The following is a 24,938-nucleotide window of genomic DNA, read 5'->3' on the forward strand; positions in this document are numbered from 1 at the left end:
AGTTAGTTAAAGCTGACTAAGGTGTTGTAGGTGATGTTCACTGCTTATCATGCAGTACACCTGGAATGGAAGCATTTATTTTTAGGGGGCGACCGTGGCGCACTGGGTTAAGAGGATCGTCTGGGAACCGGAAGGTCAACGGTTTGATCCCTGACTGGGACGTGTCACGTGTCGAAGTGTACCTGAGTAAAACACTGAACCCCCGGGCGCCGATCAATGGCAGCCCGCTGCTCCCTATATACAGGGATGGGTGAAATGCAGAGAAAGATTTCCCCCTTAAAGGGATAAAGATAGTATAAATTCTATTCTATTTAGTTTCTCATTTATTCAGGGTTTCCTTTAACTTGTCGTCTGTAAGTGGGTTGTGGAATATTTTATAACTAATAAGATTGAAAAAGTCTTACTACCTTTAAAATAAAAGTCCCACACTTCAGAGATAAACTTAAAATGGTCTTTGTGTCTCAGTCCTTAGTCTATAGACCAATTGCACACAAAGGGTGAATACAATGCCAGGGATAGAGAAGAGGGAACAATTTATTGCCTGATATTTTCTTTTTCTTTTACAGTATTTAATGGTGGACAGTCCAAACATTTGTAATTGTCAGAATGTACTCTTAATATGGAGTCAGTTTTCATACATGGTGACAATATGCATCGATACTATAAAATTGAAATATACCAAAATAGCATCAAAGGTGCCTTAAATTGCAATCATGAGTCTCGGAAGCAAAGTAATAAATTCATTTCATGTTTTGGAAGCGACATGGTTCACCTGTTATGGTCATGTTTCACTTTTTATTGTCATGTTTATCTTTCGGGTAACAAAGGGAACGAGGATCCGGTGCTGCGTCCATTCTGGCCACACGAGGAGTCGGTGTTCAGCTCCTCCGATGCAGAACAGAGGGATCAGAGGTGACGCAGCTGCACCTGCTAGCAGCTCAAAGCTTTCCACGAGACACTGCTGAAGAAGGGATGACACTTGATGTCACTCACGCCTCCGCCTCCAGAACCCAAGCGATAGCCGGCATCAAACTGAAGCAACTGTGAAGTGATGCACAATGGAGAGTGTACGATTAAATCACACAGTCTGTGTGTGTGTTGCAAAGTCAACGACACTGAGCATAACATTTAGAACAGAAGCCTTGCCCTTGCGGGTGTTTCAAGCCTCAAATCGAACCTCCGTTAGCAGAGACGCAGCTGCAGCACTCAGGTGGTTGGGGATGATCAGCTGGGTGTGGGAATGGATTCCTGCTGGGTGGAGCTGCCACAGTGGCTGGAGGCACAGTGAGCAGAGTGTGTGAGACAAACCTTGACCCGATGCCACAGTTTGCAGGAATGGTGCAAAATGAGAAAGTTGCAGACTTAACTCTGTAGGTCTACGTGCTTGTAGATCCTTCACTTACCATTCCTGTTAAGAGTTCGAACAAGAAAGCCCCAAGGCTCCACCAATCGCAGGCCTCCGTAACCCTGGACACACCACCGATTTCTGTCAGCATACAACGAGCTGAGTTTAGTTGTATTTAAACAGAACATTTCTTGTCTCCATATTCAATGCGCAGAACTCGACCGCTTCTTCAGTGTAAAGTGGCCTCTACTTAATCTTGCCACTAGGTGGCAGATTACACCAGGGAACAAGCACTGGTTTCAGCTTGCAGTAATGCGTAATGTTTACCTGGAGCACAGTACATCTGTTCCATGGCTTTGGAGCTGATCTCTGACTGAACCTCACTCCACTGTCCGAAAAAGGTCAGACACACCTTTCCTGTGAAAACATTGCATTTTGATCAAAAATCTACGACAGTTCCCCACATGCAATCTTTCACAGGTATTTGATGAACTCACCGTTGCTGGTGAGCAGAACGTTTCTAGGGTTGAGGTCCCGACACAGGATGCCTTGCTGATGTAGACTCTCCAGGGCCAGCAGAATCTGAGCCCCCCAGACACGCACCTCTGCCTCTGGAAGCCCCCAGCAGGTCGGCTTGGCCTTACCTGTAGACCTGGAGGACTTCATGGGGAACCGAGGCAGGTGGCACCAGCCATCCACCTCTATGATCTCGTCTTCCACCTGCCCCTCTGATCCTTCCGATTGAAAGAAATCATCCACATCCTCATCCCCCCTGTGGGACGAGGCTCCAGTAGGGCTAGAGGAGAGCCAGCCCACAAACGATCGTTCTTTTCCCGATGCCACCTGCTCTCTAGGACACAGCAATTCGCAGGCCTCCTCTACACCGTCCCTTGTCTCGCTGGAACGTGTTTCCCCTTTGTACTTCAACCCTGAGAAGGCCAAGGGGATCCCTGAAAATGCCCCCTGTTTCCCTGCAATGCTGTGGCAGAGGGAAGCAGAGAAAGGGCCGGAGCTTCCTGAGGCGTCTGTGTCGTCTGAAAATACCGCTCTGTCCGTGCTCCTGATGACTACCATGCCGTTTCTCTCCTCTGTGGTGGGACTGCTGCCGTCTCCCTTTGAGTCCGTCACCACATCCGCAGAGTTTCCCGTCAAAACAGATCCTAGGTGTGAGCCATTGGTATCCCATGATGCCCTGCCACGGATCTGGGTTTGGCAATGGAGAGGAAGATGCAAAATGGCCGGGGATGAACTCAAACCATTGGTTTTAGTGGTTGGTGATCCCGCTTTTACAAATGAGGTCTGATTTGTATGAGCTGGTGTTTGTCCTAGTGTGCTATTGAAACGACTTCCGGTCACTGCATAGGGGTTCATTTGTACACAGTTATGTACTGGATCTGCCACTTTCCAAGCCACTTCAAACTCAGAGCTGCACTCTGTCAGTCCCAACGCAGCTTTATTTTTGTGGAGCTCTGACATGACATCGAGGGCTTGACTGACGCGAGAGCAAGAGAGAGGAAGAGCGGGCTGTTCCTGAGTTACGCTGGAGTGCAAACACAAACTAGGAGCTGGTGGATGGATGCGGGCGTTGGCCCGCGTCGTCGCCGGGCCTGCATTCAGAGTTAGCCGATCGAGCTTGGTGTAAAATGATGGCGCGGAACGTGTGTTCTGCAGACAACCCGTCTCCTCGATGTAGGAGTGAGTCCCGCAGCTCTCCAGTCGCTCCTGAGTCTCATCCCATGAGGTGGGGAAGTCGGCGTCTGGGCTCTCGTCGCTTGATTTCTCTGGAATCACTCCTTGGCTCCCTCGGCTGTTGTGCTGGTAGTCTGTGCTGATTGTGGGTGAGGTGTAGCTGGTCTTCAGCTTGATGCTGGGTTGGCCAGACGTGAAGCACTCCGGGTGTTCCTTGGCCTTCTCCCTCCTCAGTTTGTGCAGCTTGGAGAAGAGCCTCCCACCTTGGACAAAAGGGGAAGAAACACTAGATCAGACGCTGGAGCAAATTCACTTCTTAAAATATGCCAAACATTGTCCCAACAGCACTGATGACAGGGCAGTTGTCAACAGCTCACCTTTGACATGCTCAAGATGCAGGTACACGGCATCCTCGCTGACGTAATATCTTAGCAGCTTAACCATGTATGGCACCCCCTGAGGAATGATGGTTGGCTGATCCCTGCTCTCCCAGCTCGACTTGACCAGACTCTGCAAGAACATACACACACACGCACACACGCATAATGACTGGTCTCTTTAAAAAAATGCATGTATTAATGTGAAAGAAACAGGGTACTTAATCAATTATTTATTCAATTTTAAATAAAAGTCATGCCTGGATTGCCCCTTTAGAGATTTCTGCCTGTCTCTTACCATGTCTCTCCGGTCACTGAAATTTGAGGCGCACTTGCACCGGCTAAAAGGGTGAGAGCTTTCAGGCAGATCAATGCTGGATAATACTCAGGGAGACAGGATGCAGAGAGCTCCCGTCAACTGGCCTCCCACAATATATTAGTACTGGCTTTCTGCCCGGCAACAACCCCCGAAACGTCTCCGCTTTCAGTGGATAGGCTATATGTAGACATATGGACCTGTCTTTCATTTAAATGTGTTATAACACAGAGGAAAGCACAATCACTGTTCTCCTCTGGACTGCATCCTTCGATGTAGTACTATACCCGTGGAAGGAAACTGAACACTCACCTTAACAACAAATGTCTCCTTGTTGACCATACTTTGGACAATCAGGACCTTTTGGAATTAAAACATAGTACAACATCAATGAGTGTCGATACACAAAGCCAACACTGATGTAGAAACACAGGTAGTTAGTGTTACAGTCTTACCTTATCAGTCACTCCCACCACCTTACACATCTCCAGATCCTCCACAGGTGAACTCAAGTGTCTGATTGGACGGAATCTCAGGCTGCTGTAACCCTGGTGATGAAAGCCACACAGGATGTCAGCTACTGAACAATGGAGCACAAAGACCTTTTTGTTTCCACATTGACATGTGAAGAGACATTCGTCTGAGATGAATAAGTCTTGGTGTCAGACAGAAAGACACCGAATGTATCATCTGATGTAAGAAGCGATAGAGGACGTGCTCTTTTGTGTCCTTCAATCAAAGGATCGGCGGTGCGATCCCCGCTCCGCTAGTCGCATGTCGAGCGTGTCCTTGAGCAAGACACTTAACCCCAAAATGACTCGCGTAGCTGTACCTACGGTGTATGAATGTGATAGAATGTGAATTTTAAGTCGCTTTGGATAAACTTACTGTCATGTAATCAACTCTCAAAGAGTACAAGCTAGGAATGCTTATTTATCCAGTATCAGATTTATGTGAACAAAAAAAACGCCTCAACCCTACGCTGGAATTATATTCACTGTACATTCAGAGCAAATGGGTGACAATAAGATTTACTTTTTGTAAATGGTAGTAAAGGAAGATATATTGTCTTACCCCTAAATGAGAGCTTCCCTTCCCCAGGTTGTCCTGCAGATGAGTTATGAAGATTTCTTCAGCTCTCTTCAGATACTGGGTTGTCTTCCTCTTCACAGCCTCCCGACGATCCTTGTTTGGGTCCACTGTGAAACAGTTAAGCTCTATTAGAAAAGAAACACACTGCAGCTGTGGACATTTCATAAACCTAACAGATAAGACCCTGTCCTGACTAAACCTCAGCCTTTATCTAGGATGATGATTGGTCACACGCAGCTTAATATTCACACTGTGGGTGGAAATCGTCTGGCCAGCAAGGAAATCTGTGTTGAACCTTTGGTTTGTTACTTCCTGTTTTTTATTCTGGACCACATGTTCCTATCACGTGCCTCCTGCAAACACGCCTCTTCAAATTCCCCATTCATGACATGCCTTAAATACTTGTGTGAAAGACCAAATGTTGTTCACTTACGCTGAACCCCATTCAGCAGCAAGTCCACCCCGTTCTTATAGTAACTGAAGGCTGCCTCATAGTCCTCATTGACCTCGCTGTCCAGTGCCATGCGGATCTGCTTGGCCGCCTCCACCAGGTAATCTCTCTTTGCCATCTCTACCTTGCTGTGGACCAGATGGACCTAAGCACAGCAGGGAAAGTTAGACAGGACTGTTGATCCAGCTGGACTTCATTCAGACCTGGTAGAAAGTCATGGACACGCTGTCTTGTTCAATTAGAAACTGAAACTGACTCTTGAGTTGTGGTGAGTGAATCATTCTGCCGCTTTTACGGAGTGTTCTTGGGACTCACCTTTGCTCCCCTGTCTTAGCAACAACAGGACACATCTCTGTCTGTTGTCACTCGGCTCGCCGTGCGTCTGCCCCCAGTGACTCCAAGGCTCAGGTCTTTGAGGCAAAGCATCGTCATCTGAGCGGGTGGAAACAAAGAGTTAACCTCCAGCACAGGAAGTGAGTACAAGCTTGTGTGCCTACTATTTCTGATGAATGGAAAGAAGCAGAGTTGCAAACGTCCAAGATGACAGGGAGGTGACTCAGAGCAATGATGCTCTGCATGACACATTATGTCGTGTGTCTCAGGTAAATTATGTATCTGTAGAGGAGGGTGGAAACCTAAAGATGAAACTTGTGAGGACATGCAAATCTTATAATCCCAAAAATGCATGCTACACTGTAGACAGGGAAGGCTAATGGTGACTACAAAACCTCCCATTGATGTAAAATATGATGTTCCAATGCTCTGAATTGGGCTACAGCCTGAACCACAAACATCACACACACACACCCCTCATCCTGGCTACAGTCATGGAGGCGACATCCTCTAAGGAGTGTTATGAAACACACAAAGCCATCTTCAGTCTCCTCCATCACCATCTTCTCCACATGCACGTCCATAGCTAAAGAGTTAGCAATCACAATGATAAATAAATGGACAAATAGCTTAGAAAACAGACATAGATACACACACACACACACACACAAACTGTACCTGATGTGAGGCGAGCATGCCCTGGACCCTCCACCCTCCACCCGTAGCAGCAGCATCAGCAGCGGCAGCAGCAGCCGTGTCTTCAGCAGCCTGAACACACTCCTCTCAGGAGCAGGAGAGGAGGATGGAGCTCGGGCGAGGCTGCCGATTGGCTGAGCGTGATGTCACTTTAGGGTACCATTTCACACAAGGCGCTCACTTCCTCCCCTCTCATCAGAACAGATGCTGGTCGATTTAAAGAGACAGTACTGTTTTTGTGTACACTGACTGAAGGCCATTTTCAACCCTGACTTTTTCTTCCAAAATGGACTGTGTTTTGCTTTTTATTGTTGACTATTGTCCCATATGAAAATTGCTAAATTTATAAACTTATTACTAGTTACAGTATTTCTGTGATGTCTCCCACCCATTATGAATGGAAGGATCACCCTGCCCAGAATCCATAATCTGCTGGTGCCCAGTACCAGATGGAGCCAGGCTCCAGTCACAGCACAAAGGAGAGTCCTTACCCCCCCAAGGGAGGGCCGGTTTACAGAAGGGGGTGGAAGCTCCAGCACGGAGCAGGATGTTAGGAGAGGGGGGGCTGAGATGTATCAGCTGCTGCAACCTTATCCAAAAAGAAGGAAGGGAGGGGTCTGGTTTAGTTTACTGATTACTTCACACCCTTTCTCAAATGTTCATTCAGTCACACTTTATTTTGCTCCCTGATACATAAATTGAAACAAAAAAGGACAACTCGTACGAATGCTCAATATTGATTTTATTCCAGAAACAAAAGTGTCGTTCTTTTGCGTCACACAGATACCAGAGATCATTAATCACAACACAGCAGATCAAGATCAAGAGGCATCATTCTTTGTTGAACCTCACATTGTTGTACATGTAAAGACTCTGATTAGTGTGATTGTAGTGCAGGCTGACAAATTTTGCCTGGAATTTCTAAAGGGGAAAACTCATCTCCAGTCTTGGTGTCACATGAGTAATAGATCTCCTCCGTCTTCAGATCTCCTGGCCTGGTGGCGTACACAACTCCACACACCATGAAGGCATTCCCTACTCGAGGCTTGAACGCACTAGTGGTCCATTCATCCTCAATACTGAATGATTTGTCATTTATCTTAGCGACCGCAATTTTACCCTTGGCCTCCTCTGTGGCATACATTACCCACAATCCTTTCTCATCAGCTGAAAAGTCCAGATACTGGTTTGGCGAATAAGTGTAGGTGAATCTGTCGCTTGCTTTTGTGATTTGTCTGTGACTATAAACAGAGGAGGTCAGATCTAATTTGGACATTCTGACTGGGTTGGCAGCCTGTTAATACAACGTTACCATGGCCAACGTAATTATTGGTTTTGTATTCAGAGTTTCCTAAATTAGTAGTATGCTTCAACTAAGGAGCAAATATACAAAAGTACTTTCACAAGACATGTTAAGGTTGATTTTCAATTTTGTATTTTGATTAGCTGGGGCTCTAGGGTAATTGGTTCAATATTAATCTCAAACTTTCATTACACCCTAGAGAAAAACTGAAAATGGGGTATGAGTATATCAAAGCAACTTATTCTTGATTCATCCTGTCCTCCAGATTGGAAAAGCAGACACGAGCATCGTTTCTCTTTTGTTCGATCGGCACAGAGCAATAACTCTGAACGTACGATCATTGAAAGATACAGTGACTGTGACTGATTATAACAGTCTGCTGCAGCACCCTTTGTACTTGATTTTATATCTTTAACATATTGTGTATCTGTTCTTTTGATTCTGTCGAGGTTGAAGTGTTTGTGTGTGGCACATGGACATCAGCTCTGGCAGCCCCCACAATTCAATCATTATTCAACTGGATTTATAAGCCGTGTACAACTGCATTAGATTGACGAGTGGGAATCTGCCTTATGTCTTTGTTCATTTTAAAATCTGATCATGATCCAGTATTGCCGTACAGTTTATATATATTTTTTGTGGCATCAATGAAGTTGAGTGAGCTCACCGATGTTGGGGTTGAAAAGCTGCTGGTGGCGCCTCTCGCACTCCTCTAGTTGCAGCTGCAGCTTGACGTACTCCCGACCACCAGCACCACATTCTTGTCGTAGGTCGCCTCCAGCCTGTTCAGGGTCTCTCCACCATGGCTGTGATCTGAGAGTGCACACATGGTTTACCAGTGGATTGGCGTCATGATGATTAGCTGATGCAGTGACAGCCGTCATCTGGACGTACTTGTACACGCAGAGACTCAAAGACAGTGGTGGAGCCCCTGATGGAGAGCTGCAGCTCTTTAATAAGAGCTTCCACTTCTTTGATCTCCACCTTAGAGTCTCGTCCATGTCGGCATCATTGTAGGCAGCGGGGTTCTTCTCCATTTTTTCTATTTCCGCTGTCAGCTTTATTATCTTTTCTGCATACGCCGTCAGCTTGGTCTCATAGTCTTCCAGCTGAAAAAAAGTCAGGTGAAAAAAGAGGATTTTAGATGTGATTTGTCAGTCTCAAATTTGTTATCATCATCTATTGCACATGCTTCCAATATGCCTGCAAGCAACTGGAGCTGGAGATGGGCAAGGTGCTCATGAGCATATGAACATGCAATGGATCGGCTTACCTCTAATGCGAGAGCCTGAAAGAATAATGATGAATCGGTTGATCTGAGTCATGCCATACATACCCCCCCCCAGGCCACCGTGGAGCTCAGCAGTGCCAAGAAGTACAGAGTTCATTGTTGGCGCCGTTGTTATGATTGAGGCAGCTGGATCTTCGGGGCTTATGTCGCCCGTTTTTTAAAATTAAACACTTGTTTTAAATGATCCATTCATGTTTGGTATTGCATCAGAATCACTGATGGGTGGTCCAACACCTGACAGAGGTCTGAATGGTCTGAATGCTCAATATACTGTGCACATTTGTCATTTGTTGAGATTAGAAACAAGATGAATAATTACAATCTTTCTTTATTTTATAAAGCAACCAACAGGCAAAAACAATCATAACACTTAAACCATTATACAGAGTTTTACAATCACTTGACAGTCAAAAACTCTTTGAGTCTTTAATTCTTACGTTTGGTGGTTTTCTTTTTCTTAACTTTCTTGGATTTGGCTTTTACCGCTGGCTGCTTGGCATCAAGAGCAGGCCTGGACCTGGTCAGGGGGTACGCAGTGGGGCTTAGCTTGCTGTAGCCCATCTCTGGATCGGAGCGTATACCCTGGGCAGAGATGGACTTGCCTGGAGAAGAGCGAGCGGAGTCGTCCAGCAGGTTAGGCTGTGAGTAGGAGCGCATGGAACTGGTGAGACGGTACGGCGTTGTGCCTCCTAACATGGGCAGGTGGACATGCTCATTGCTCAGATTAGTGACGGAATAGCGACTGCTGTTGGACATGACGATGTGGTGCCAAGAACTTAGAGGGGTGGCGGAGAAGCGCTGAGGGCCGCTTGAATCCTCTCTGGCTCCTCCTGGAGATATGACTATTGAGCTGCGTGGTGTTACAGCCTCCACGGCGCTCTGGAAGGTCTTGAGGATGCGGTCGCTCTTCTGCTTCTCTTTCTTCTGACGGGACTCAACCTTCCTCAGCTGGCGCCGGTGATCCCTCATCATCTGTTTCCTTGTATCTGCCAGTCCCCTGCACACAAACATCAGATAACGTCAGTCTTTTTTTACGGCGTCATTCACGGTGAAGATTCCCTGCTCATATCTAGAACCTATTTGATTCGCCTACACACCATCAATTTAACAACGATAGATCTGTAATCACTCGTCATCACTCAATGTTTTGCAACAATAAACCTTAATAGGCTACTCTGTGAAACAATTTAGGCAAGGCAAGGCAAGTTTATTTGTATAGCACATTTCAACAACAAGGTAATTCAAAGTGCTTCACATGAAACCATTAAAAGCATCAAAACATAAGGCAAAAGAAAAGGAGATTTAAAAACAATTAAAGAAACAGTGTAAGAAATAAAATTCAGTAGTAAAAAGTAAAGGAGATTTAAAACATACATTGAAACAATAATTGATGTCTCCCTGAGACGTTACGCTGCACGCAATCAACCATACACTGCCGCAATTCTGCAATTACTCGCACACAAACCACGTCTGGAAAAGATCTCTGCCGATCTGCGTTTTATCTGCGTTCAATTTAGAAGGCGCACCTGAGAGTATGATCAAACAGCAGGAGACATGCTCACCTGTAGTCTACCTTTCCTGTCCTGTCACGATCAAGTCTGTGAATCAGCTCCTCAATCTGGTATTGATCCAAAGGAATACTTGATTGCTGTCATGGTGTCACAGGACAGAAAGAAAAATCAGTTACACTTTTACTGATTCACTGTGTGTTGGTCAAGGATTGTAATGATAAAAATGTTTTAACATGTCCTCATCATATTTTCTGTGAGATATGTTGCTGTTAGAAAGTTAATTTGTCTGGATGTCTGAACACATTGACCTATTTGGTCTCGTACAAAGGTCACTTTTTATCTTAGTCGGGACAAACAACCGACGTGTTCTTTCCCTATATCAACTGCTTCTTGTTAGACTAAACATTTCTGCCTCAGTCTCCGGTGTGTTATCTGTCTCCTCTGTGCCGGCCTGCCGGCCGGTATAAATACCTTGTTTTTATTCTGCGTCTCTAGAGCATATTCACAGTTCACTGCAATACGTGGTTGTGTTTGTGTTCTCTGTTTGCAAACATTAAATTGACTTTTTGAAACTTTGATCATTCATCAAGACTCTGTTTTATGTTAAACACTTTGGATAAAACCAACTTCACTCCTGAACTTTTGAAGGAAATATTCCACAACAGGATCAGCATCAGAAAAGATTCGTGAAGAGCACTAGAAGAGAGCTAATCATGCGTGATTTCAAAAGGTCAATTTCAGGGTCCTCTGCCCTGCAAATGTCACGGACTCGGCACAGTTCAAAACAATATTTATTTGGAAACCTGCACCGCCTTCCTGAAGTCAGCAACAGGGACTCGCATTGTGCCGTCTTTGTCAATGTTCCTAAAGAAATCCCACAGGCGTAGTTTGCGTTGATCCAAATAATCCTTCAAAAACATTGGGAGAAGACATTTTGAAGAAGATGAAATAGATGTAGAAACAAACAGAAAGCTTTACTAATTTAATATGTGAGTAAAACACTTATTCCAGTTATTACATCCATTATGTGACCAAAACACACCTGGATGACTTTCATTGGATCAACACGTGTCGGTGGCTTCTTGGCGATGAAGCCTCCTACTCCTCCAAACTGTACATCCAGACCGGGATGCTCTTGACATGTAACCTCCAACAGATGCACAAATGTCTCATTTACCAGCACATTCTGGACAAAAGGTAAAACACAAGGATGGTGTTGACAAGAACAGGACACACTCACTGTGCTTCATTTGACAGGGAAAATATAGATTTCTTTGAACTGTGATCAAATGATGACAGAACGGTCCGATCAGCGTGCCAGACAGACAGAAGGACAGACGGAAGGACAGTGGCGCCACGGTAACTCACACATATGTTGATCTCCTCCAAGGCAGTTCTCGGTGTGTTCTTCACCACATTAACCAGGGCCAGCGCTCCCTCTACTGTTAAAGAGTTGTAAGCCAGCTACAGGAGTGTAAAATACAAACATCACCTTCAAAAGTACCTGCGTCATACTGATGATGCATGTTAGGCTCACACAAGCATGTCCACCCACCAGCAGGACTCGGAGTGTGTCATTGAACTCAAGACCCCTGCACAGCATGCCGACACCCTCGTTGGTGATGCGGTTGTTGTCGAGGTTGAGGTGCACCAGAGTGTTGTTGAATTTTAGGGCCTCTCCCATGGCCAGAGCGCCCTCGTTACCAAAACCGTTCCATGATAAGTCGAGGTGTGTTAACATCATGTTCACCTAAACATGGAGGGTGGGATCATATGTTGTGTACCAAGTCGGCGATCAAATGGATCTCTTATTCAACCCTACCTTGAGCCCAGCACAAAGAGCCACAGCCCCTTTCATTCTAAGATGGTTCCAGCTAAGATCCAGCACCTCCAGACCCTCGTTATTTGCTGTAGAAATGGAAGACCTCTGTGCTAATTCCTCTTGATTGACGTGAAATTCACAGAGTAAAGCAGTTCATTTGGTCACATCTAAGACATTAAGATTAGTGAATTGTACCGTACCCAAAAGTTGTCCCAACTGTTCCCCTCCTTTTCCACAAAACTCATTATGGCTCAGGTCTAGCTCCTTCAGTCTGGAATTGGTCTACAGGTAAAAAATATTAGCGACATAATGATTGCAAAAGTAACCAAAATAGCCTACAACTATACTTAACAACCAACCACAACTAAGATGTCATTTGTCATGTGAGGCTTAAAAGATACGAGTTCAGATAACTGATTATTAATCACTTACCAACAGTGCATCTACAAAATATTTTGCATCATCATCAGTAAATCCATTTCCTGTTGGGACAAAATATCAAATGTATAAATATATAGGATAATTCAAGTTTACGAATGAATAAAACATAGTAAGCCCATGACAGACCTAATTTTCTGATCGAGTGGGAAATTGTTTTCTTTTCCATCTTCCCATCATTGTGTCCGGCCTGATCTGGTCACAGTACATCACCCGTATGTCAATACAGTTAAAGCCGTTAATGTTAATTACCTGAAAGTTTGATAGATTTCAATGAAATGTTGTCCAGCAACACTTTAGTCACGTGCTCAGCTCCTGCAGACTGCAGGTAGTTGTTGGACAAATCCTGAAAGCGAAGCAGATGGTGGTACAGTATACGCTGCATACTCCACTGTAAAAGTCAAGTAAAAATGGCGCCTGGAAAGCTCTTGTGCCCTCCAGTGGTAGGTTGGCAGTCCGACATACCAGGTGCTGCACGGTGAAATTAGCCCTCAGCATCTCCATAAGGTATTCGGCTCCCTCCGCTTGAATGTGATTGTCTGCCAGTTCCAGAGTGTTGATCTGCATATCAGCCTAAATACAAAGAGCTTTTCAGAAATATTCTATTTTCTTTTTTAAAAGTCTGCACTCAATAACATAGCATTTTAAACTTACCACTAAAGCAATAGCAAGCGCTTTACACCCCAAAGGTCCCAGCCCATGGTGGCTGAGGGCCATGGTTGGAGACTCATAGTTTCGTATAAAGTAGGAGACTGGCACTACACCCACCAGCTTGCAGGCCTGGAGGTACACTTCAGGTACAGACGTCTCCTCGTCGCTCTCCTCTTTTTCTGGATATGAGTAAGCCCATATGAGTAAGTGGCTCCATATACAGTAATACACTTGTCAAAACAAGACATTTATTTGCCTTATTTTTGGAATGTTTTTTTAACCACACGATAATATCAAATGTACAGCTTTACAGTAAGAACAGCAAAGTGGCTTATACTGTCTTTACCCAACAACTCCAACAACGAATCCATGAGTTTAATGTACTTACCATCCGAGTCCAAGTCTGTGTCAAACTCATCCTCCATGTCCTGCGGTTGAGTTGGGGATAGACAATCGTCCTCTTTTATGCAGAGGGACTCAAAAGACAGCATTGACATTGCTGGATGCTGTCAGAGCCTATGTCCTGTTTGAAACCACTTCCCAGATCCAAAGGGAATACAGTCTTCTGGTTATTTGTTCACTTATTCCCGTGTTTACTGTATGGGCTAGCAGCACGAGGAATGAAATAGGCCTGTGCTGCCCAGCAGGTAATTCTATCCCTCAGGTAACGTTTCATGTGTAGTGACATCAACAATTTATGCCTTCGTGTGGTTACAATGTTGTTGTTTTTAGTAACACCAAGCAAAACTGTAAGTAGGCTACAGCATGACACAGTGGGCCTATGTGAAATGATATGGTTTGAAGCATGGGGTAGTAAAGTGGCATTTTATAGGATGTTGTACATTATCATATTATGTTATTTTATAGACTGCTGTGTTTTTTTGTTGATTTTGAACCGAATTAAGACGAATTCATTTACAAAAACATCCATGGGGAAACCACACGAGTAACATTTGACTTGCGACCCTTCACCTTTCTCTCGCCACTACCAACTTCAGAACGCGCATGCGCTAATATCACAACAGAAACATGATTGGCAGCCTGTTGTATTATGCACTCTACCCACTGTCACGGTACGTGGCTGGTCGACACTCCGGTAAGTCTTGCAGTACGTTTTCGTGCAAGGGTTCATGTTTTGAAATGCCAGTGTCACGACATGTATTTCTGTTGAGTAGCTTTTGGGAGCTAACAGTTGCTAGCGGTAAGTTTAGTTCGCTGCTGACCGTGCAGTTTGTCTCGACATTTGTTTGCGCGAGCGTTAGTTTGGTCACTGAAACTTAAACTGACACTTTTATACTACCGGTAGTTCCTCCTTTGTGAAAACGGAAACTTAATGCACATTATCTTATTGCCATTGTGCTAACTTTGACTTGTCGAAACTTGTTAGCTTGCACCTGTTTTTTTAAGCTTGGCGTCCCTCATGATGTCACGACGTCACAACGCCCCCAAGTGTGACTGTTTTGCTGTGTAGTTTTGGTTCAGTAAGAGATTTATTTTGTCGCATTTAACAGTGTTTTTCATATCTTGACAAAATGAAATGACACAAAGCTAAAGAGCTCAGTGTGTTTCAGCTCAGTATGAATGCATCAGTGTTTTCTGACACTAACCTTGTCTTCTAGAGGCCTCGAAGAAGGGTCTCCCTCCTGCACAGGTTAATGGCAAGGCAGTGTGGGATGGTGGTGCTGTCACAACCAGAAGGGTCACCCAGTTTCAGAAAGCCCTGCTGGACCAGGGGCTCAGCCTAAGCAGTGAGACGGAGAGAGGGATGAAAGAACCCAGAGACCCAGAAAAGGAAGATGATATGAGGTCCAAAGAACAGCTTGTGGCCGTCCTGCATGAAGAAACAGAGAACGGGGCCGCGTCAGCGATGAGTGAGGTGAAATCTACAGAAGCAGGGACAAGAAGTGGACTGCAGCAGGACTATGTGGAAGCTCCTGAGCAAAAAGTTGGGGAAATAACTATTCACCATGAGGTGCTCCAGATGATGCAAAATACAGAGGATGGAATTATTGTTCCAACTGGGGACATCAGTCCAGAAAAAAATATTGGGGCACAATTCGAGTGCCTGCAAAAGGAGGACAGCACGAAAGAAACCAGCAGTCCAGTGCAGGACAAAATAAAGATGCTAAGCTTGGAAGAGTCAGTAACTCCAGCTGAGCAAAGCAGACAAGAAACTACCGGTCCAGTACGGCAACAAATTCAGATACCAAGCGCAGACGAGTCGACGACTTCGGCTAAAAGTGCAGCTGGAGTAACCTGGGATGAATATTGGGCTCCGACTGCTGATGAAGCGCATGGTGGGGAAAGCGGCTCTGAGCTGTCATTTTCCTGCTTTCTCTCTAACACTCAAAGCCACCTTAAACTCAGCAGACAGGATGATACACAAACTAGCTGGCACTTTCCTGCAGGACCTGGCCTGGCCAAAGAGGTGCACTGCCCACTGTGGCAATTTCCTGTCGCGAGCTATTTCCCTCAAATAGAGCCGACCGTTCCATTTGAAGGTGAGACTCCGATATCACCCTCTACCGGAACACCATTGGTTAAACATCCAGCTGTTTAGTTGCACAGACTTGTGTGTATCTGCTTGTTTTCCACCTAGTGATGTGGAGAGTATGGGAGGAGACGGATGAGAGCGCCACTGCAGCAGAGCCCTTGCCGTTCACCAAGGCCTCCATGGACTTCACTGTGATGTCCTACAACATCCTCGCTCAGGACCTACTAGAAGCCAACCAGGAGCTGTACACACACTGCCCCCTGGAGGTGCTCGACTGGAGCTACCGCTGCAGCCTGCTCCTAGAGGAAATACAGAAATGGGAACCAGATGTGCGTTGAGTGCCGGCTGATGCTGTGCATTTGTCTTCTGTTTCATTCATATATGCAGACTAGATACATTTTTAATTGTAATCCTCCGGTGTCCACTGATGAGTTTTGTGTTTTTATCTGGCGTTTAGATTCTGTGTCTCCAAGAAGTTCAGGAGGACCACTACAATGAACAACTGCACCCAGTCCTGTCTGATATGGGTAAGTCATCAGTGAAAACACAGTGTAACAGCCATGTTGGATTACATGCATCGTCTCTTCCATGTTGTCGCTCCAGGCTACACCTGCGTGTTCAAGCGGCGTACGGGAACCAAGACGGACGGCTGTGCTACGTGCTACCGTAGCGGTTGCTTCTCTGAAGTCTCGGTCACCGCGCTGGAGTTCTTCAGGCCTGACGTAGAGCTGCTGGACCGGCACAACGTGGGCATTGTTTTGTTGCTTCGGCCAGTGGTCATCAAGGGGTCAGAGGTCAAGGCGAAGGGCCTCCCCATGTGCGTGGCCAACACCCACCTGCTGTTCAACCCCAGGAGAGGTGATGTGAAGCTGGCTCAGTTCGCCATAATGCTGGCAGAAATCGACCGCGTCGTCAAATCCTGTCAGGCCAAAGGCGAAGACTGTAACCTTATATTGTGCGGGGACTTCAACGCTGTCGCCCAAATGTCTCTTTACCAGCTGATCACCACCGGCGAGCTCTACATCCAGGGTCTACCAGCATGGATGGTGAGACTTAAACACTGCAAAGAATAACTGTTCAGTTATCAGTAAATCAGTTTTTTAAATTCATTTTTTATATCCACGATGCTTGCAGGATTTCCCTCTTTAAACCTGTATGTATTCACCAACAGATATCAGGTCGAGAGGACCAGTCACAAAACAGCCATTGTCACAGACTGTATGCCCCCCTGTGGCCCAGCTCGCTAGGAATCACTGACAGCTGCCAGTACACGACAGCTAAGGACATGTTGAGGAGTCGGAAATCAGGTCATTGTTTGACGCTGTGGTGTTTTGTACCTATTGTAGTTTTTGTAATCTTGATCCACGGAATGAGTTTCAGTCTTTTGTGTTTCATCGCCACTCACCTCACTTCCTGTCCTGTATTTCTTCTTCTTGTGTAGGAAAATATCAGTATAGCCACGACTTCATACAGCAGCTGCGCTTCTGTCCAGCGGCATGCGTCCGTCCTCTGGACTTAGAGCCGATCCCAGGAGTGACAGACGACACACCAGGTACAGGCTTACAGTACCAAAAACCACAACGTCACTTTTTACCGCAATGGTTTGAATATCGGAGTCTTTCTTTTAATGCACAGATGCTTCAAGGGAAAGTCAACCGTATGATGAAAGGTGAGCTTACCTTGTGTGATGTGCAAAACAAGAAGATATAAAAAAGGGTGAGTAAAGGCTCAGTTAGGTGGAATTGTGATGTGATTTTAGTTACAGGTTCAACCACACCATCAGGCATCGGTTAGACCTGGAGTCAGTCTACAAACACATTCTTCCGGGCTTTGGCAATCCACAAGTCACGACTCTGAACTCTGAAGGCGGAGCTACTGTGGACTACATCTTCTACACCCCGAGACGCAACTTAACCTGTAATCAAAGCGGTATGAGGACATGACACAAAAGACCGCGTTGCAGCTCTACTGTAGATAACTTATTGTTCTTTTTTTTTTTTTTTTTCTCAGCTGGTGACTTTGTGAGTGCGGGTCTGAAGCTGATTGGTTCTCTCTCCCTCCTATCGGAGGATGTCTTGCGGTCAATGAGGGGCCTGCCCAATCACATGTTCCCCTCCGACCATCTCAGTCTTTTGGCCAAGTTCCAGCTGGACCTGAATGCTGCATGATGGGAAAGACTGGGTGAACTCAAAGTGATGTCAGAGGATGGGTATGTTTCTGTTGAAATGGTTCAGGAGTTGCTCTGTTTTGCTATTTTTGTTTGTGTTTTTGTCATTGTGAATACCATAACGTATGGATCTTGTGGCTCCTTAGTGATTTTTTTTTTTGTGCTCTTCAACACATTACAGAAATGAGTCTGCCTCCAGACATGTGTAGCGCTTTCCCAGAGTAATAAAGCAGCAGCAGCATTAAATCCTCCCTGTGTGTCCCGCCTGGTCTGGTGCTGAGACAGTGACCTGAATGTCGGCTCTGCCCCTCCCACCCCACTACACTTAGGTCGTTGGTTGTTCAGGGAGAAGATGTCTGGCTAATGCGTGAATGAATAATTAACTTAGAAAGTGTTCATGCATGATGGGGCTCTGTAAGACAGCTTTGTGTATGTGTGGGCAATGAAATGTGCCGAGGTGATTACCATCAGTAGGACGTCTTTCACCTGCCCCTCACTCATTCTAATCAATGCAAATATATTTGCCATATGCCGTAAAACAATCATCCATGAACAGTTAAAAACACTAATATACAGAGGAGTCAGATTGGGTGTGTCTTTCTTCCCCCCGTGGCATCAAATGCACCCAAGTATGCATCAAAGTAAACAAAGGAGGTCAGTAGGTTTCCCAAATGGGTCATCCTGCCTTCTGTTTCTACATCTTACAAACACTGGTAGACAAGGTGTTTGACATCTGGAATCCACTGGAAGGGGAGGTTGTTTATCTTAGCCACAATATTAACAAACGCTTAAGTAGCTCTTTTACACAAATCTCTCCCCTTCCACGTGATGGTGGTTTTACAGTGGAGCATTGTAACATGACAGTATCTCCCCTCGCATGCAGCCCTTTGTGCGTTACATCATCGGCCTGCACATTAAAGTGGCTCCTTGCTAACTGGGTTTCATTCACTGTAGCTGCCATTAGGGCTTCTCAGCTGATTGCTGTGTGAGGTGGACTTGCATCCATCCACTCGGGTATCCATTCAAACAGTCAAAACAGCAGGATCCCTGAACATGAGCACACATGCTGCCAGCATACTACAGCAATTACTTGATAGGACTGCAGAAGCACACGCTGGCAGCACATCAACAATATAACGGATGGAATGATAATGGAAAACAATGACAAAAGACCTACTTTTGTTTACAGTTTGAAAGATGTTCTGAGATCTCGATGGTGAACACACTGCCCCACTTGTTCTGACTCAAGTGTTTTAAGTCAGTGTTCTGCTGCACACTGAAGCTCATGCTTCCCTTTTATGGAGTTGTTGGCGTTACGTTTCCTTTGTATAAACCGAACAGGAAGTGTTAAGTTATCCCCCCCCAGAGTCTGCTCTCCTCATCATTTGCTTTGGTGCCAAAAGCTGCCCTTCAACTGAGGACACTCTGTGCTCAGTTTGAGCTATTTATTGGTCAGCAATAAACTGGCACCATTCCCCGTCTGACACCCAGCCTGCCTGACATCTAATTACAGCATACTCACTGATTAATCACTGCATTAATCACTATTATCACAAAATGTACTCGGAAAACAAAAATGTGTTTGTCACAATCCTTGTGACCCTTTAATGTGATTCTATAAATGAACAGTCTTTTGGTACAAAATGATTGTGTGGCACTAAAAATGAAAATCGGACAACACCTACTGTACACATAAAAATGTTGGCCGTGGCAACATTTTCCCAAGCGTGTGGTAAATATTGGTCTACTGGTGATCGCCAACACTGAAGGAAGTATAAAATGACCGAATTTACAATAAAAACAAATATAAAATGCAGATAGAAGTGCTGGAAACAAACTTCTTTACACCGTAGCCGAAATGGAAGTCACACCACCGAAGTCGAGAGAAATACCAGATCAAAGTTGCTACAAATAAAAGTCAGAAACAATGTATATATAAAGCAGTTATACATCGACTTCTCGTCACTCCTCGTCAGTCAGCTGCGTTGCTGTGAGTCTCCTTTGACAAGGTTTTCACATTCACAACTCCTGTTTCTCATAATTATCACGCTCCAGATGACTTAAACACTCTCAAACATACTTTTGTATATTGTGTGTTCAATCCCATATTCAGTCTTTATACGGTCAATAGCATGCTAAATGTGCTGGCATTAGATTAAAAACGGTCTCACACAATTCGCTTTCATTCGCCTTCAGCATTTTGGAAGAGCAGCTTTGTGTTCAGTTAAGACGGTGAGAATAATGGGGTGGATATAAAAAAAAAAAAGTCTGTTTCTTCTCTTTGACTTTTCATACAAGGCACGAGGGTAGTGGTTTGCAAACTAGTCACTACACAAGCAATTGCTGCCCAGCAGAGCCTAAGTGGATTTAAAACGACATGACATGTATTTGCACGCTTACAGTACGACGATACAGGTTGCAGAAAGGTTTTAGTTGAACACAACACCACGGAAAGCTACATGTCCAGCAGCACATTTACACTTGAGTGGTCGAGACTCATATTTTAAGTTAAGTTCTCAAAACTCTGCAGTTATTTAAAACAAATGTGTTTACAATGTGCTGCACTTTTGTTCCCTTTCTATAATTTGGGAACGTTGCCAGCACCAATTACTACGCGCTGTCACCGCTGCAGAAGAAGCCTCTTAGCAGCGTGGATGGAGGGACGCTGAATGAGGCATCTGTTTTTTGAGAGGGAAAGTTGCTGGTGAGCTATTCAGCATTGCGTCCCGTGAATAGGACAGTGTGTACGAAGACTTGAGCCTCGGAGTAAACCAGTGGCCCCTGTGTAACAAAGTGTGTTGGTACTTTTACAAGCATGCTAAAGTTCTTCAGACTCGAATCTGGTATCCATTCATGTCTGCGGCCGATTTCTGATCCAAAACCTTCTTCTCTCCGGAGGGACTGCAACAGAACAGACACAAATATGTGAGACGTTGAGTTTTATTCTCAGAAGAATGGAGCGGTCACTAATTCATAAACTGCTTCTCCTTTGCACGAGAAATCCAAACATTTCACATCAATGGCTAAAGTTCCTGTATTTTCAGTGAAGGGCCAAGTTATGTAGAACAAATGATCAAGCGTACCGTCTCTCAACGCGGCTGACCCTGCGTATGGGGCTGCTCGGTCCTCTGAGGGGGGAACCCATGCTGTTTCTCCTGTCTTTGGTGGGAGAGGGTGGTGCTGGCTTTCCTATCTGCAGACACACAAGAACACCTTCATCAGAATGACTCTAAAGCGCCACCATGCAAGGTGAATCAGCTGTGCTCGTGTCTTCGCTGCACACGGCTGAAATCGGTCTTTATCGTGAATGCGACTCGCTTTTAAAAAAAAGATCAGCCATTTGATGGACTCAGCCGGCCGTGCGTGAAGCCCGGCAGAGCGGAGTCGAGCCATCGCATTCGTTTTATTGTACACAGAGCTCAGCATCAAGGCGCCTTCATCACGTCGGCGCGAGGGGCGATGAGAGAGAGCGTCGTTAAGAGAAATCGCTCCTCAAATAGCCGGGTCAACTCTGTGTATGAAGAGGCCGCACGTCAACAGGAATCTAATGAGCGGTTAAGGAGGGACAGCCCTTTATGCTGAGGACAAACTGTACTTATCATCATAGTCTCTAGTCCTGCAGGAGCTCCTCCAGCTTCTACAAGAAAATTTGACTTTCACAATGCTTATGACAAGTCCACTACAGGTCTACAGGTGTCCCCTACCTTCAGCCTCATGTCTCGAGTGTGTCTCTCCAGCTCCTTGCGTAGCTCCTCCTTGGTCAGCTTGTCTACGTCTAGTATGGAATGTTTCCAGTCAATCTGCTCCACGCTGTGGGGGTCGTGGGACACGTACTGGCCGATCCGGACCTTGCGCAGGGTGTGCCAATAGCCCCCGTAGGCGCCGTCGAAGTCTTGCACCAAGTCCATCAGGCTCCGGAACTCCACGGGCTTGAACATGAGGTCCTCCCTCCGGCTGATGCCCAGCGCACCGAAGCGCCCCCCGCTGTGCACTCCCAGCACGATGTGGTGGAAGTGGTTCCCTGAGAAGTGAGACTGAAAGCTGAGGGGGAAGCGCTCCACACCGGGCATGTTGTTGGTGAGGTAACTGTACCGGAGGTGGGTCAAGGAAACGGGAAAAAAGGGACGTTTTTTGGAAAGACAACGTACAGTAAGGCACGCCCCGTGTCAACAAACCATGTCTGGTCAAAGCACACGGTAAAACACAGATACCGTACAATCAGTAGATATCAGAGCGTTTACAGTGGCGTGCAACATGACCTGCTGAAGTAAAGATACATCCCCAGGATCACCGCCTCCAGGCATTTGATTGGCAGAGCCTCCCGCGTCATCTCTTTAGCGATGTCCATCAACCTGTGCAGAACAATGGTTATCTGTGACGCGATACGCTCCTGAGTGCACTGCAAATTACACGCGCACACTGTTACTGAAGAAAAAAAAAAACATTTTAATACAATTTGCACAGCTAAATTGAATAAAGCGAGGTCTGGGAAATTGTGTCCCGCTGGCTGCTGCTTGACTTTAGTTTCTACCCACAAAGCCTTGGGGCGATACAGCTGATCCACATGCATCAGGCATGAGCACAGGCGCAACCGTATCAATGGAAAAATCACCCTGTGACTGCTGCAAAAAAATATGCTTACGCTGTAAGAGGCCGGCTCTTCTTGATTTCAAAAAACTGTGTTCCAGTGTGATTGTACCTGTGAAGATACAGTTAAGGTCACAACATAACAGAGCACGGTGCTGTGGGTGGATACTTTGGATGGGGAAGAGTAGAAAACCGCTGATAGTGCTTTGTGATATTCAAAGGTTGTTGGTTAATTATGGATGAATTGTGTCTCCGACTGGCTTTTCAAGCTTAATATAGAATAAAGTATCCAACAGTGGCCTACTTTCTTATGTCCGGCCCAAATCTATCATTGTGGCAAAACAGAGGGTCAGTCGGATTAATGCAATTTCGTTTGCACACTATGTACATCCATTTGAGTACACAGTATATATGATTAAAATGTGTCTTTTCAAACATATTTAAATACATGCAATCATTCCTGTGGTACTAACCAGCCAGTTGTACCAACTTAGTCAAAGGATACTGCAATTCCCTGATGTATTTCTGTATGGCTTCAAGGCGCTGGGGGATAGTGGTGGTAGGTTGGTATATAGGCACACTCGGCATTGGAATCTGTGGGACAGAGCATCCAAACAACTGCATCACAAGCCCAACATCCACTGCAGCTGGAGAGTGTCGTCCTATGCGACCACAGTGCTTTTCTCCATTCGGCTAACTGACGGCAAGAGCGTTCGTATTGCTCTTTAACTACGCTCATGACAAATGAATGAAAAGTATTGTGTCTTCTGTGTCTAAAACATCCGTGGCGTGCAAATGCACTGTGCAGGGAAGAATAGACAAACCATGCATTGTATTTTACTGCTGCCGTGAAAAAAAGGGTTTGACAATTGATTGAGTGGCGTGCGACTGCGGTCACGTGGGACCCCACAGTAACACTGTGACTCAACGTTTTCCCTCAACACACAGGTGTATGTTGTTTCTCCACCACGTGCATGCTTCACCTGCACAGAGTGAAGTGCACCCAGGTGCTCCCCGTCATGTACAACCAGCTGCAACTTCACACGTCGAACACCTTGAACACCTTACCTTGGGATGTTCAGTGTTCCCCCGGATCTCCTTCCCCAAAGCTTCTCCATTGGGTTGTATTCGAGCCACGTGGCGCCACATCCTCTCCCAAGTCTCCTCGTCCACCGGGAGGCCTCCTCTGTTCACATAGAAGGGCACCCCTCCATCCCTCAACTCCTCTTCGCCTTCGTCCTCCTGCTCCTCGTCTCTCTGCTCGACTGAGCCCGCGGCGGGCCTCAGCATCCCTCCTCCACCAGGAAGCCGAGGCACAGAAACAGTCCGGACTGATGCCCTGAATCCTTTCACTGGTTAATCTGCTTGCAGGTCTAAATAGGTTTCCACAACAGATGGCCAGCTCATGACATCAAGCAGCTTGTGCCTCAATTATAAATAAAAAATTTAAAAAAAAGTCTAAGGGTGATCTACTGTCATGAAAACTCACCCCTGTAGTGGATTTCCCCGGTGAAGTAGAAAAAAATAATCCTTTTTTGAATAAAGAATGACTTTGCGTGAACTATTCAGCTCTTTGGTAAAACCTAGAGGACCGGAGGCCATTCAATAATCACATATTCATGTCAATACAATAAATGAAGACAGCATTAATTTAGCCTTTAGGCGTGTCGCCTATTTTAATGACGATACTGTGAAAGTTCAACAATAAGCAAACAGAAGCCGGCCAGTGTAACGCTATCGCAGCCTGTAGGAGGATCGAGTCTGCAGACAACAAAGTATTAGAAATGACTAATTCCCTGTACCGTTAGAGGTCATCCACACCCCACATATCCAGCTCAATCTGGGCTGTTGGACGATCCCTCCACCTCGACACTCCTCAGACGTCCACTTCATCTCCGTTTCACCGAATCACCGCCTTCAGTCAGCCGCTGCTCCCCGGTTCATTGTTCATGCAGATGCTCCTGGGTTCAGTAGCTGCGGGTTGGATTCACTTCCAGCGAGCCGCTCAGACACTCCCAGACCCGCGTCCACTGCGCATGCTCCGTGCCTTAGCGGATGATCTCAGCCGTGACAAATGCTGCATTCATGTGCTCCCCCGTAAAGTGTTAATCTGAGATCCGCTTTGTCGTTTATTCACGTTCCAAGTGCTTTTTGGCTGTTGGCAGTGCAAACGCAAGAGCGAAGTGTTTGGTGAATTTAAGTGAATGTAATATTTCTCAAAAGTGAGATAAAAACTATAAAAAGACAGTAAAAAAATACACATCCTGCAATCCAGCATGCTCTGGTCATGTCAAAGTCTTTAATTGTAATTAAGCTGTCAATAGTTGTGTAACATTTCCATTACCTCCTCCCTGTCCTTCCTTTGTACATCTCAA

At 45.7% G+C, this 24,938-nt stretch overlaps 5 protein-coding genes across 6 annotated transcripts; 1 reads left to right on the top strand and 4 right to left on the bottom strand.

Annotated features, from left to right (window-relative positions):
* Window positions 1–605: 605 nt before the first annotated feature.
* rps6kl1 (ribosomal protein S6 kinase-like 1) lies at window positions 606–5,388 on the bottom strand (the record flags this gene model as incomplete). The annotated part of the gene is made up of 10 exons (XM_079286994.1): window positions 606–1,041; window positions 1,178–1,273; window positions 1,404–1,486; window positions 1,673–1,762; window positions 1,843–3,297; window positions 3,412–3,544; window positions 4,040–4,087; window positions 4,183–4,275; window positions 4,802–4,926; window positions 5,253–5,388. 10 exons carry the CDS (start codon window positions 5,386–5,388, stop codon window positions 931–933), a joined length of 2,370 nt encoding a protein of 789 aa, XP_079143120.1. The 3' UTR covers window positions 606–930.
* A 1,742-nt stretch (window positions 5,389–7,130) lies between these two features.
* LOC306790053 (olfactomedin-4-like) lies at window positions 7,131–8,844 on the bottom strand (the record flags this gene model as incomplete). Its single annotated transcript, XM_079286152.1, is given in 8 exon segments — window positions 7,131–7,218; window positions 7,220–7,520; window positions 8,270–8,347; window positions 8,350–8,401; window positions 8,404–8,415; window positions 8,497–8,595; window positions 8,598–8,711; window positions 8,806–8,844. Coding segments are annotated over 8 exon segments (783 nt in total).
* Window positions 8,845–9,319: 475 nt separating this feature from the next.
* On the bottom strand, window positions 9,320–13,812 carry lrrc74a (leucine rich repeat containing 74A; the record flags this gene model as incomplete). The annotated part of the gene is made up of 13 exons (XM_079286153.1): window positions 9,320–9,890; window positions 10,456–10,541; window positions 11,208–11,312; window positions 11,447–11,590; window positions 11,773–11,868; window positions 11,960–12,154; window positions 12,227–12,312; window positions 12,427–12,508; window positions 12,659–12,708; window positions 12,917–13,010; window positions 13,130–13,237; window positions 13,319–13,494; window positions 13,704–13,812. The coding sequence occupies 13 exons, from the start codon at window positions 13,810–13,812 to the stop codon at window positions 9,320–9,322; spliced, it is 1,902 nt and encodes a 633-aa protein (XP_079142279.1).
* A 506-nt stretch (window positions 13,813–14,318) lies between these two features.
* On the top strand, window positions 14,319–18,227 carry angel1 (angel homolog 1). 2 transcript variants are annotated; one of them, XM_079287267.1, is made up of 10 exons: window positions 14,319–14,411; window positions 14,935–15,816; window positions 15,915–16,138; window positions 16,267–16,336; window positions 16,413–16,855; window positions 16,981–17,116; window positions 17,251–17,361; window positions 17,445–17,478; window positions 17,569–17,738; window positions 17,820–18,227. In XM_079287267.1, the coding sequence occupies exons 1-10, from the start codon at window positions 14,345–14,347 to the stop codon at window positions 17,975–17,977; spliced, it is 2,295 nt and encodes a 764-aa protein (XP_079143393.1). In that variant the 5' UTR covers window positions 14,319–14,344; the 3' UTR covers window positions 17,978–18,227. The 2 variants fall into 2 exon arrangements, with proteins under 2 accessions (XP_079143393.1, XP_079143394.1); XM_079287268.1 differs by having other exon boundaries at window positions 17,569–17,726.
* A 1,391-nt stretch (window positions 18,228–19,618) lies between these two features.
* vash1 (vasohibin 1) lies at window positions 19,619–24,494 on the bottom strand. Its single transcript, XM_079286698.1, has 7 exons — window positions 23,632–24,494; window positions 23,069–23,157; window positions 22,619–22,675; window positions 22,254–22,328; window positions 21,681–22,062; window positions 21,060–21,169; window positions 19,619–20,877 (listed from the first exon to the last, which is right to left on the bottom strand). Exons 1-7 carry the CDS (start codon window positions 23,851–23,853, stop codon window positions 20,805–20,807), a joined length of 1,008 nt encoding a protein of 335 aa, XP_079142824.1. The 5' UTR covers window positions 23,854–24,494; the 3' UTR covers window positions 19,619–20,804.
* Between the last annotated feature and the right edge of the window lie 444 nt (window positions 24,495–24,938).

Source organism: Melanostigma gelatinosum (assembly GCF_949748355.1).
Source record: "Melanostigma gelatinosum genome assembly, chromosome: 16".
Lineage (NCBI taxonomy): Eukaryota > Metazoa > Chordata > Actinopteri > Perciformes > Zoarcidae > Melanostigma > Melanostigma gelatinosum.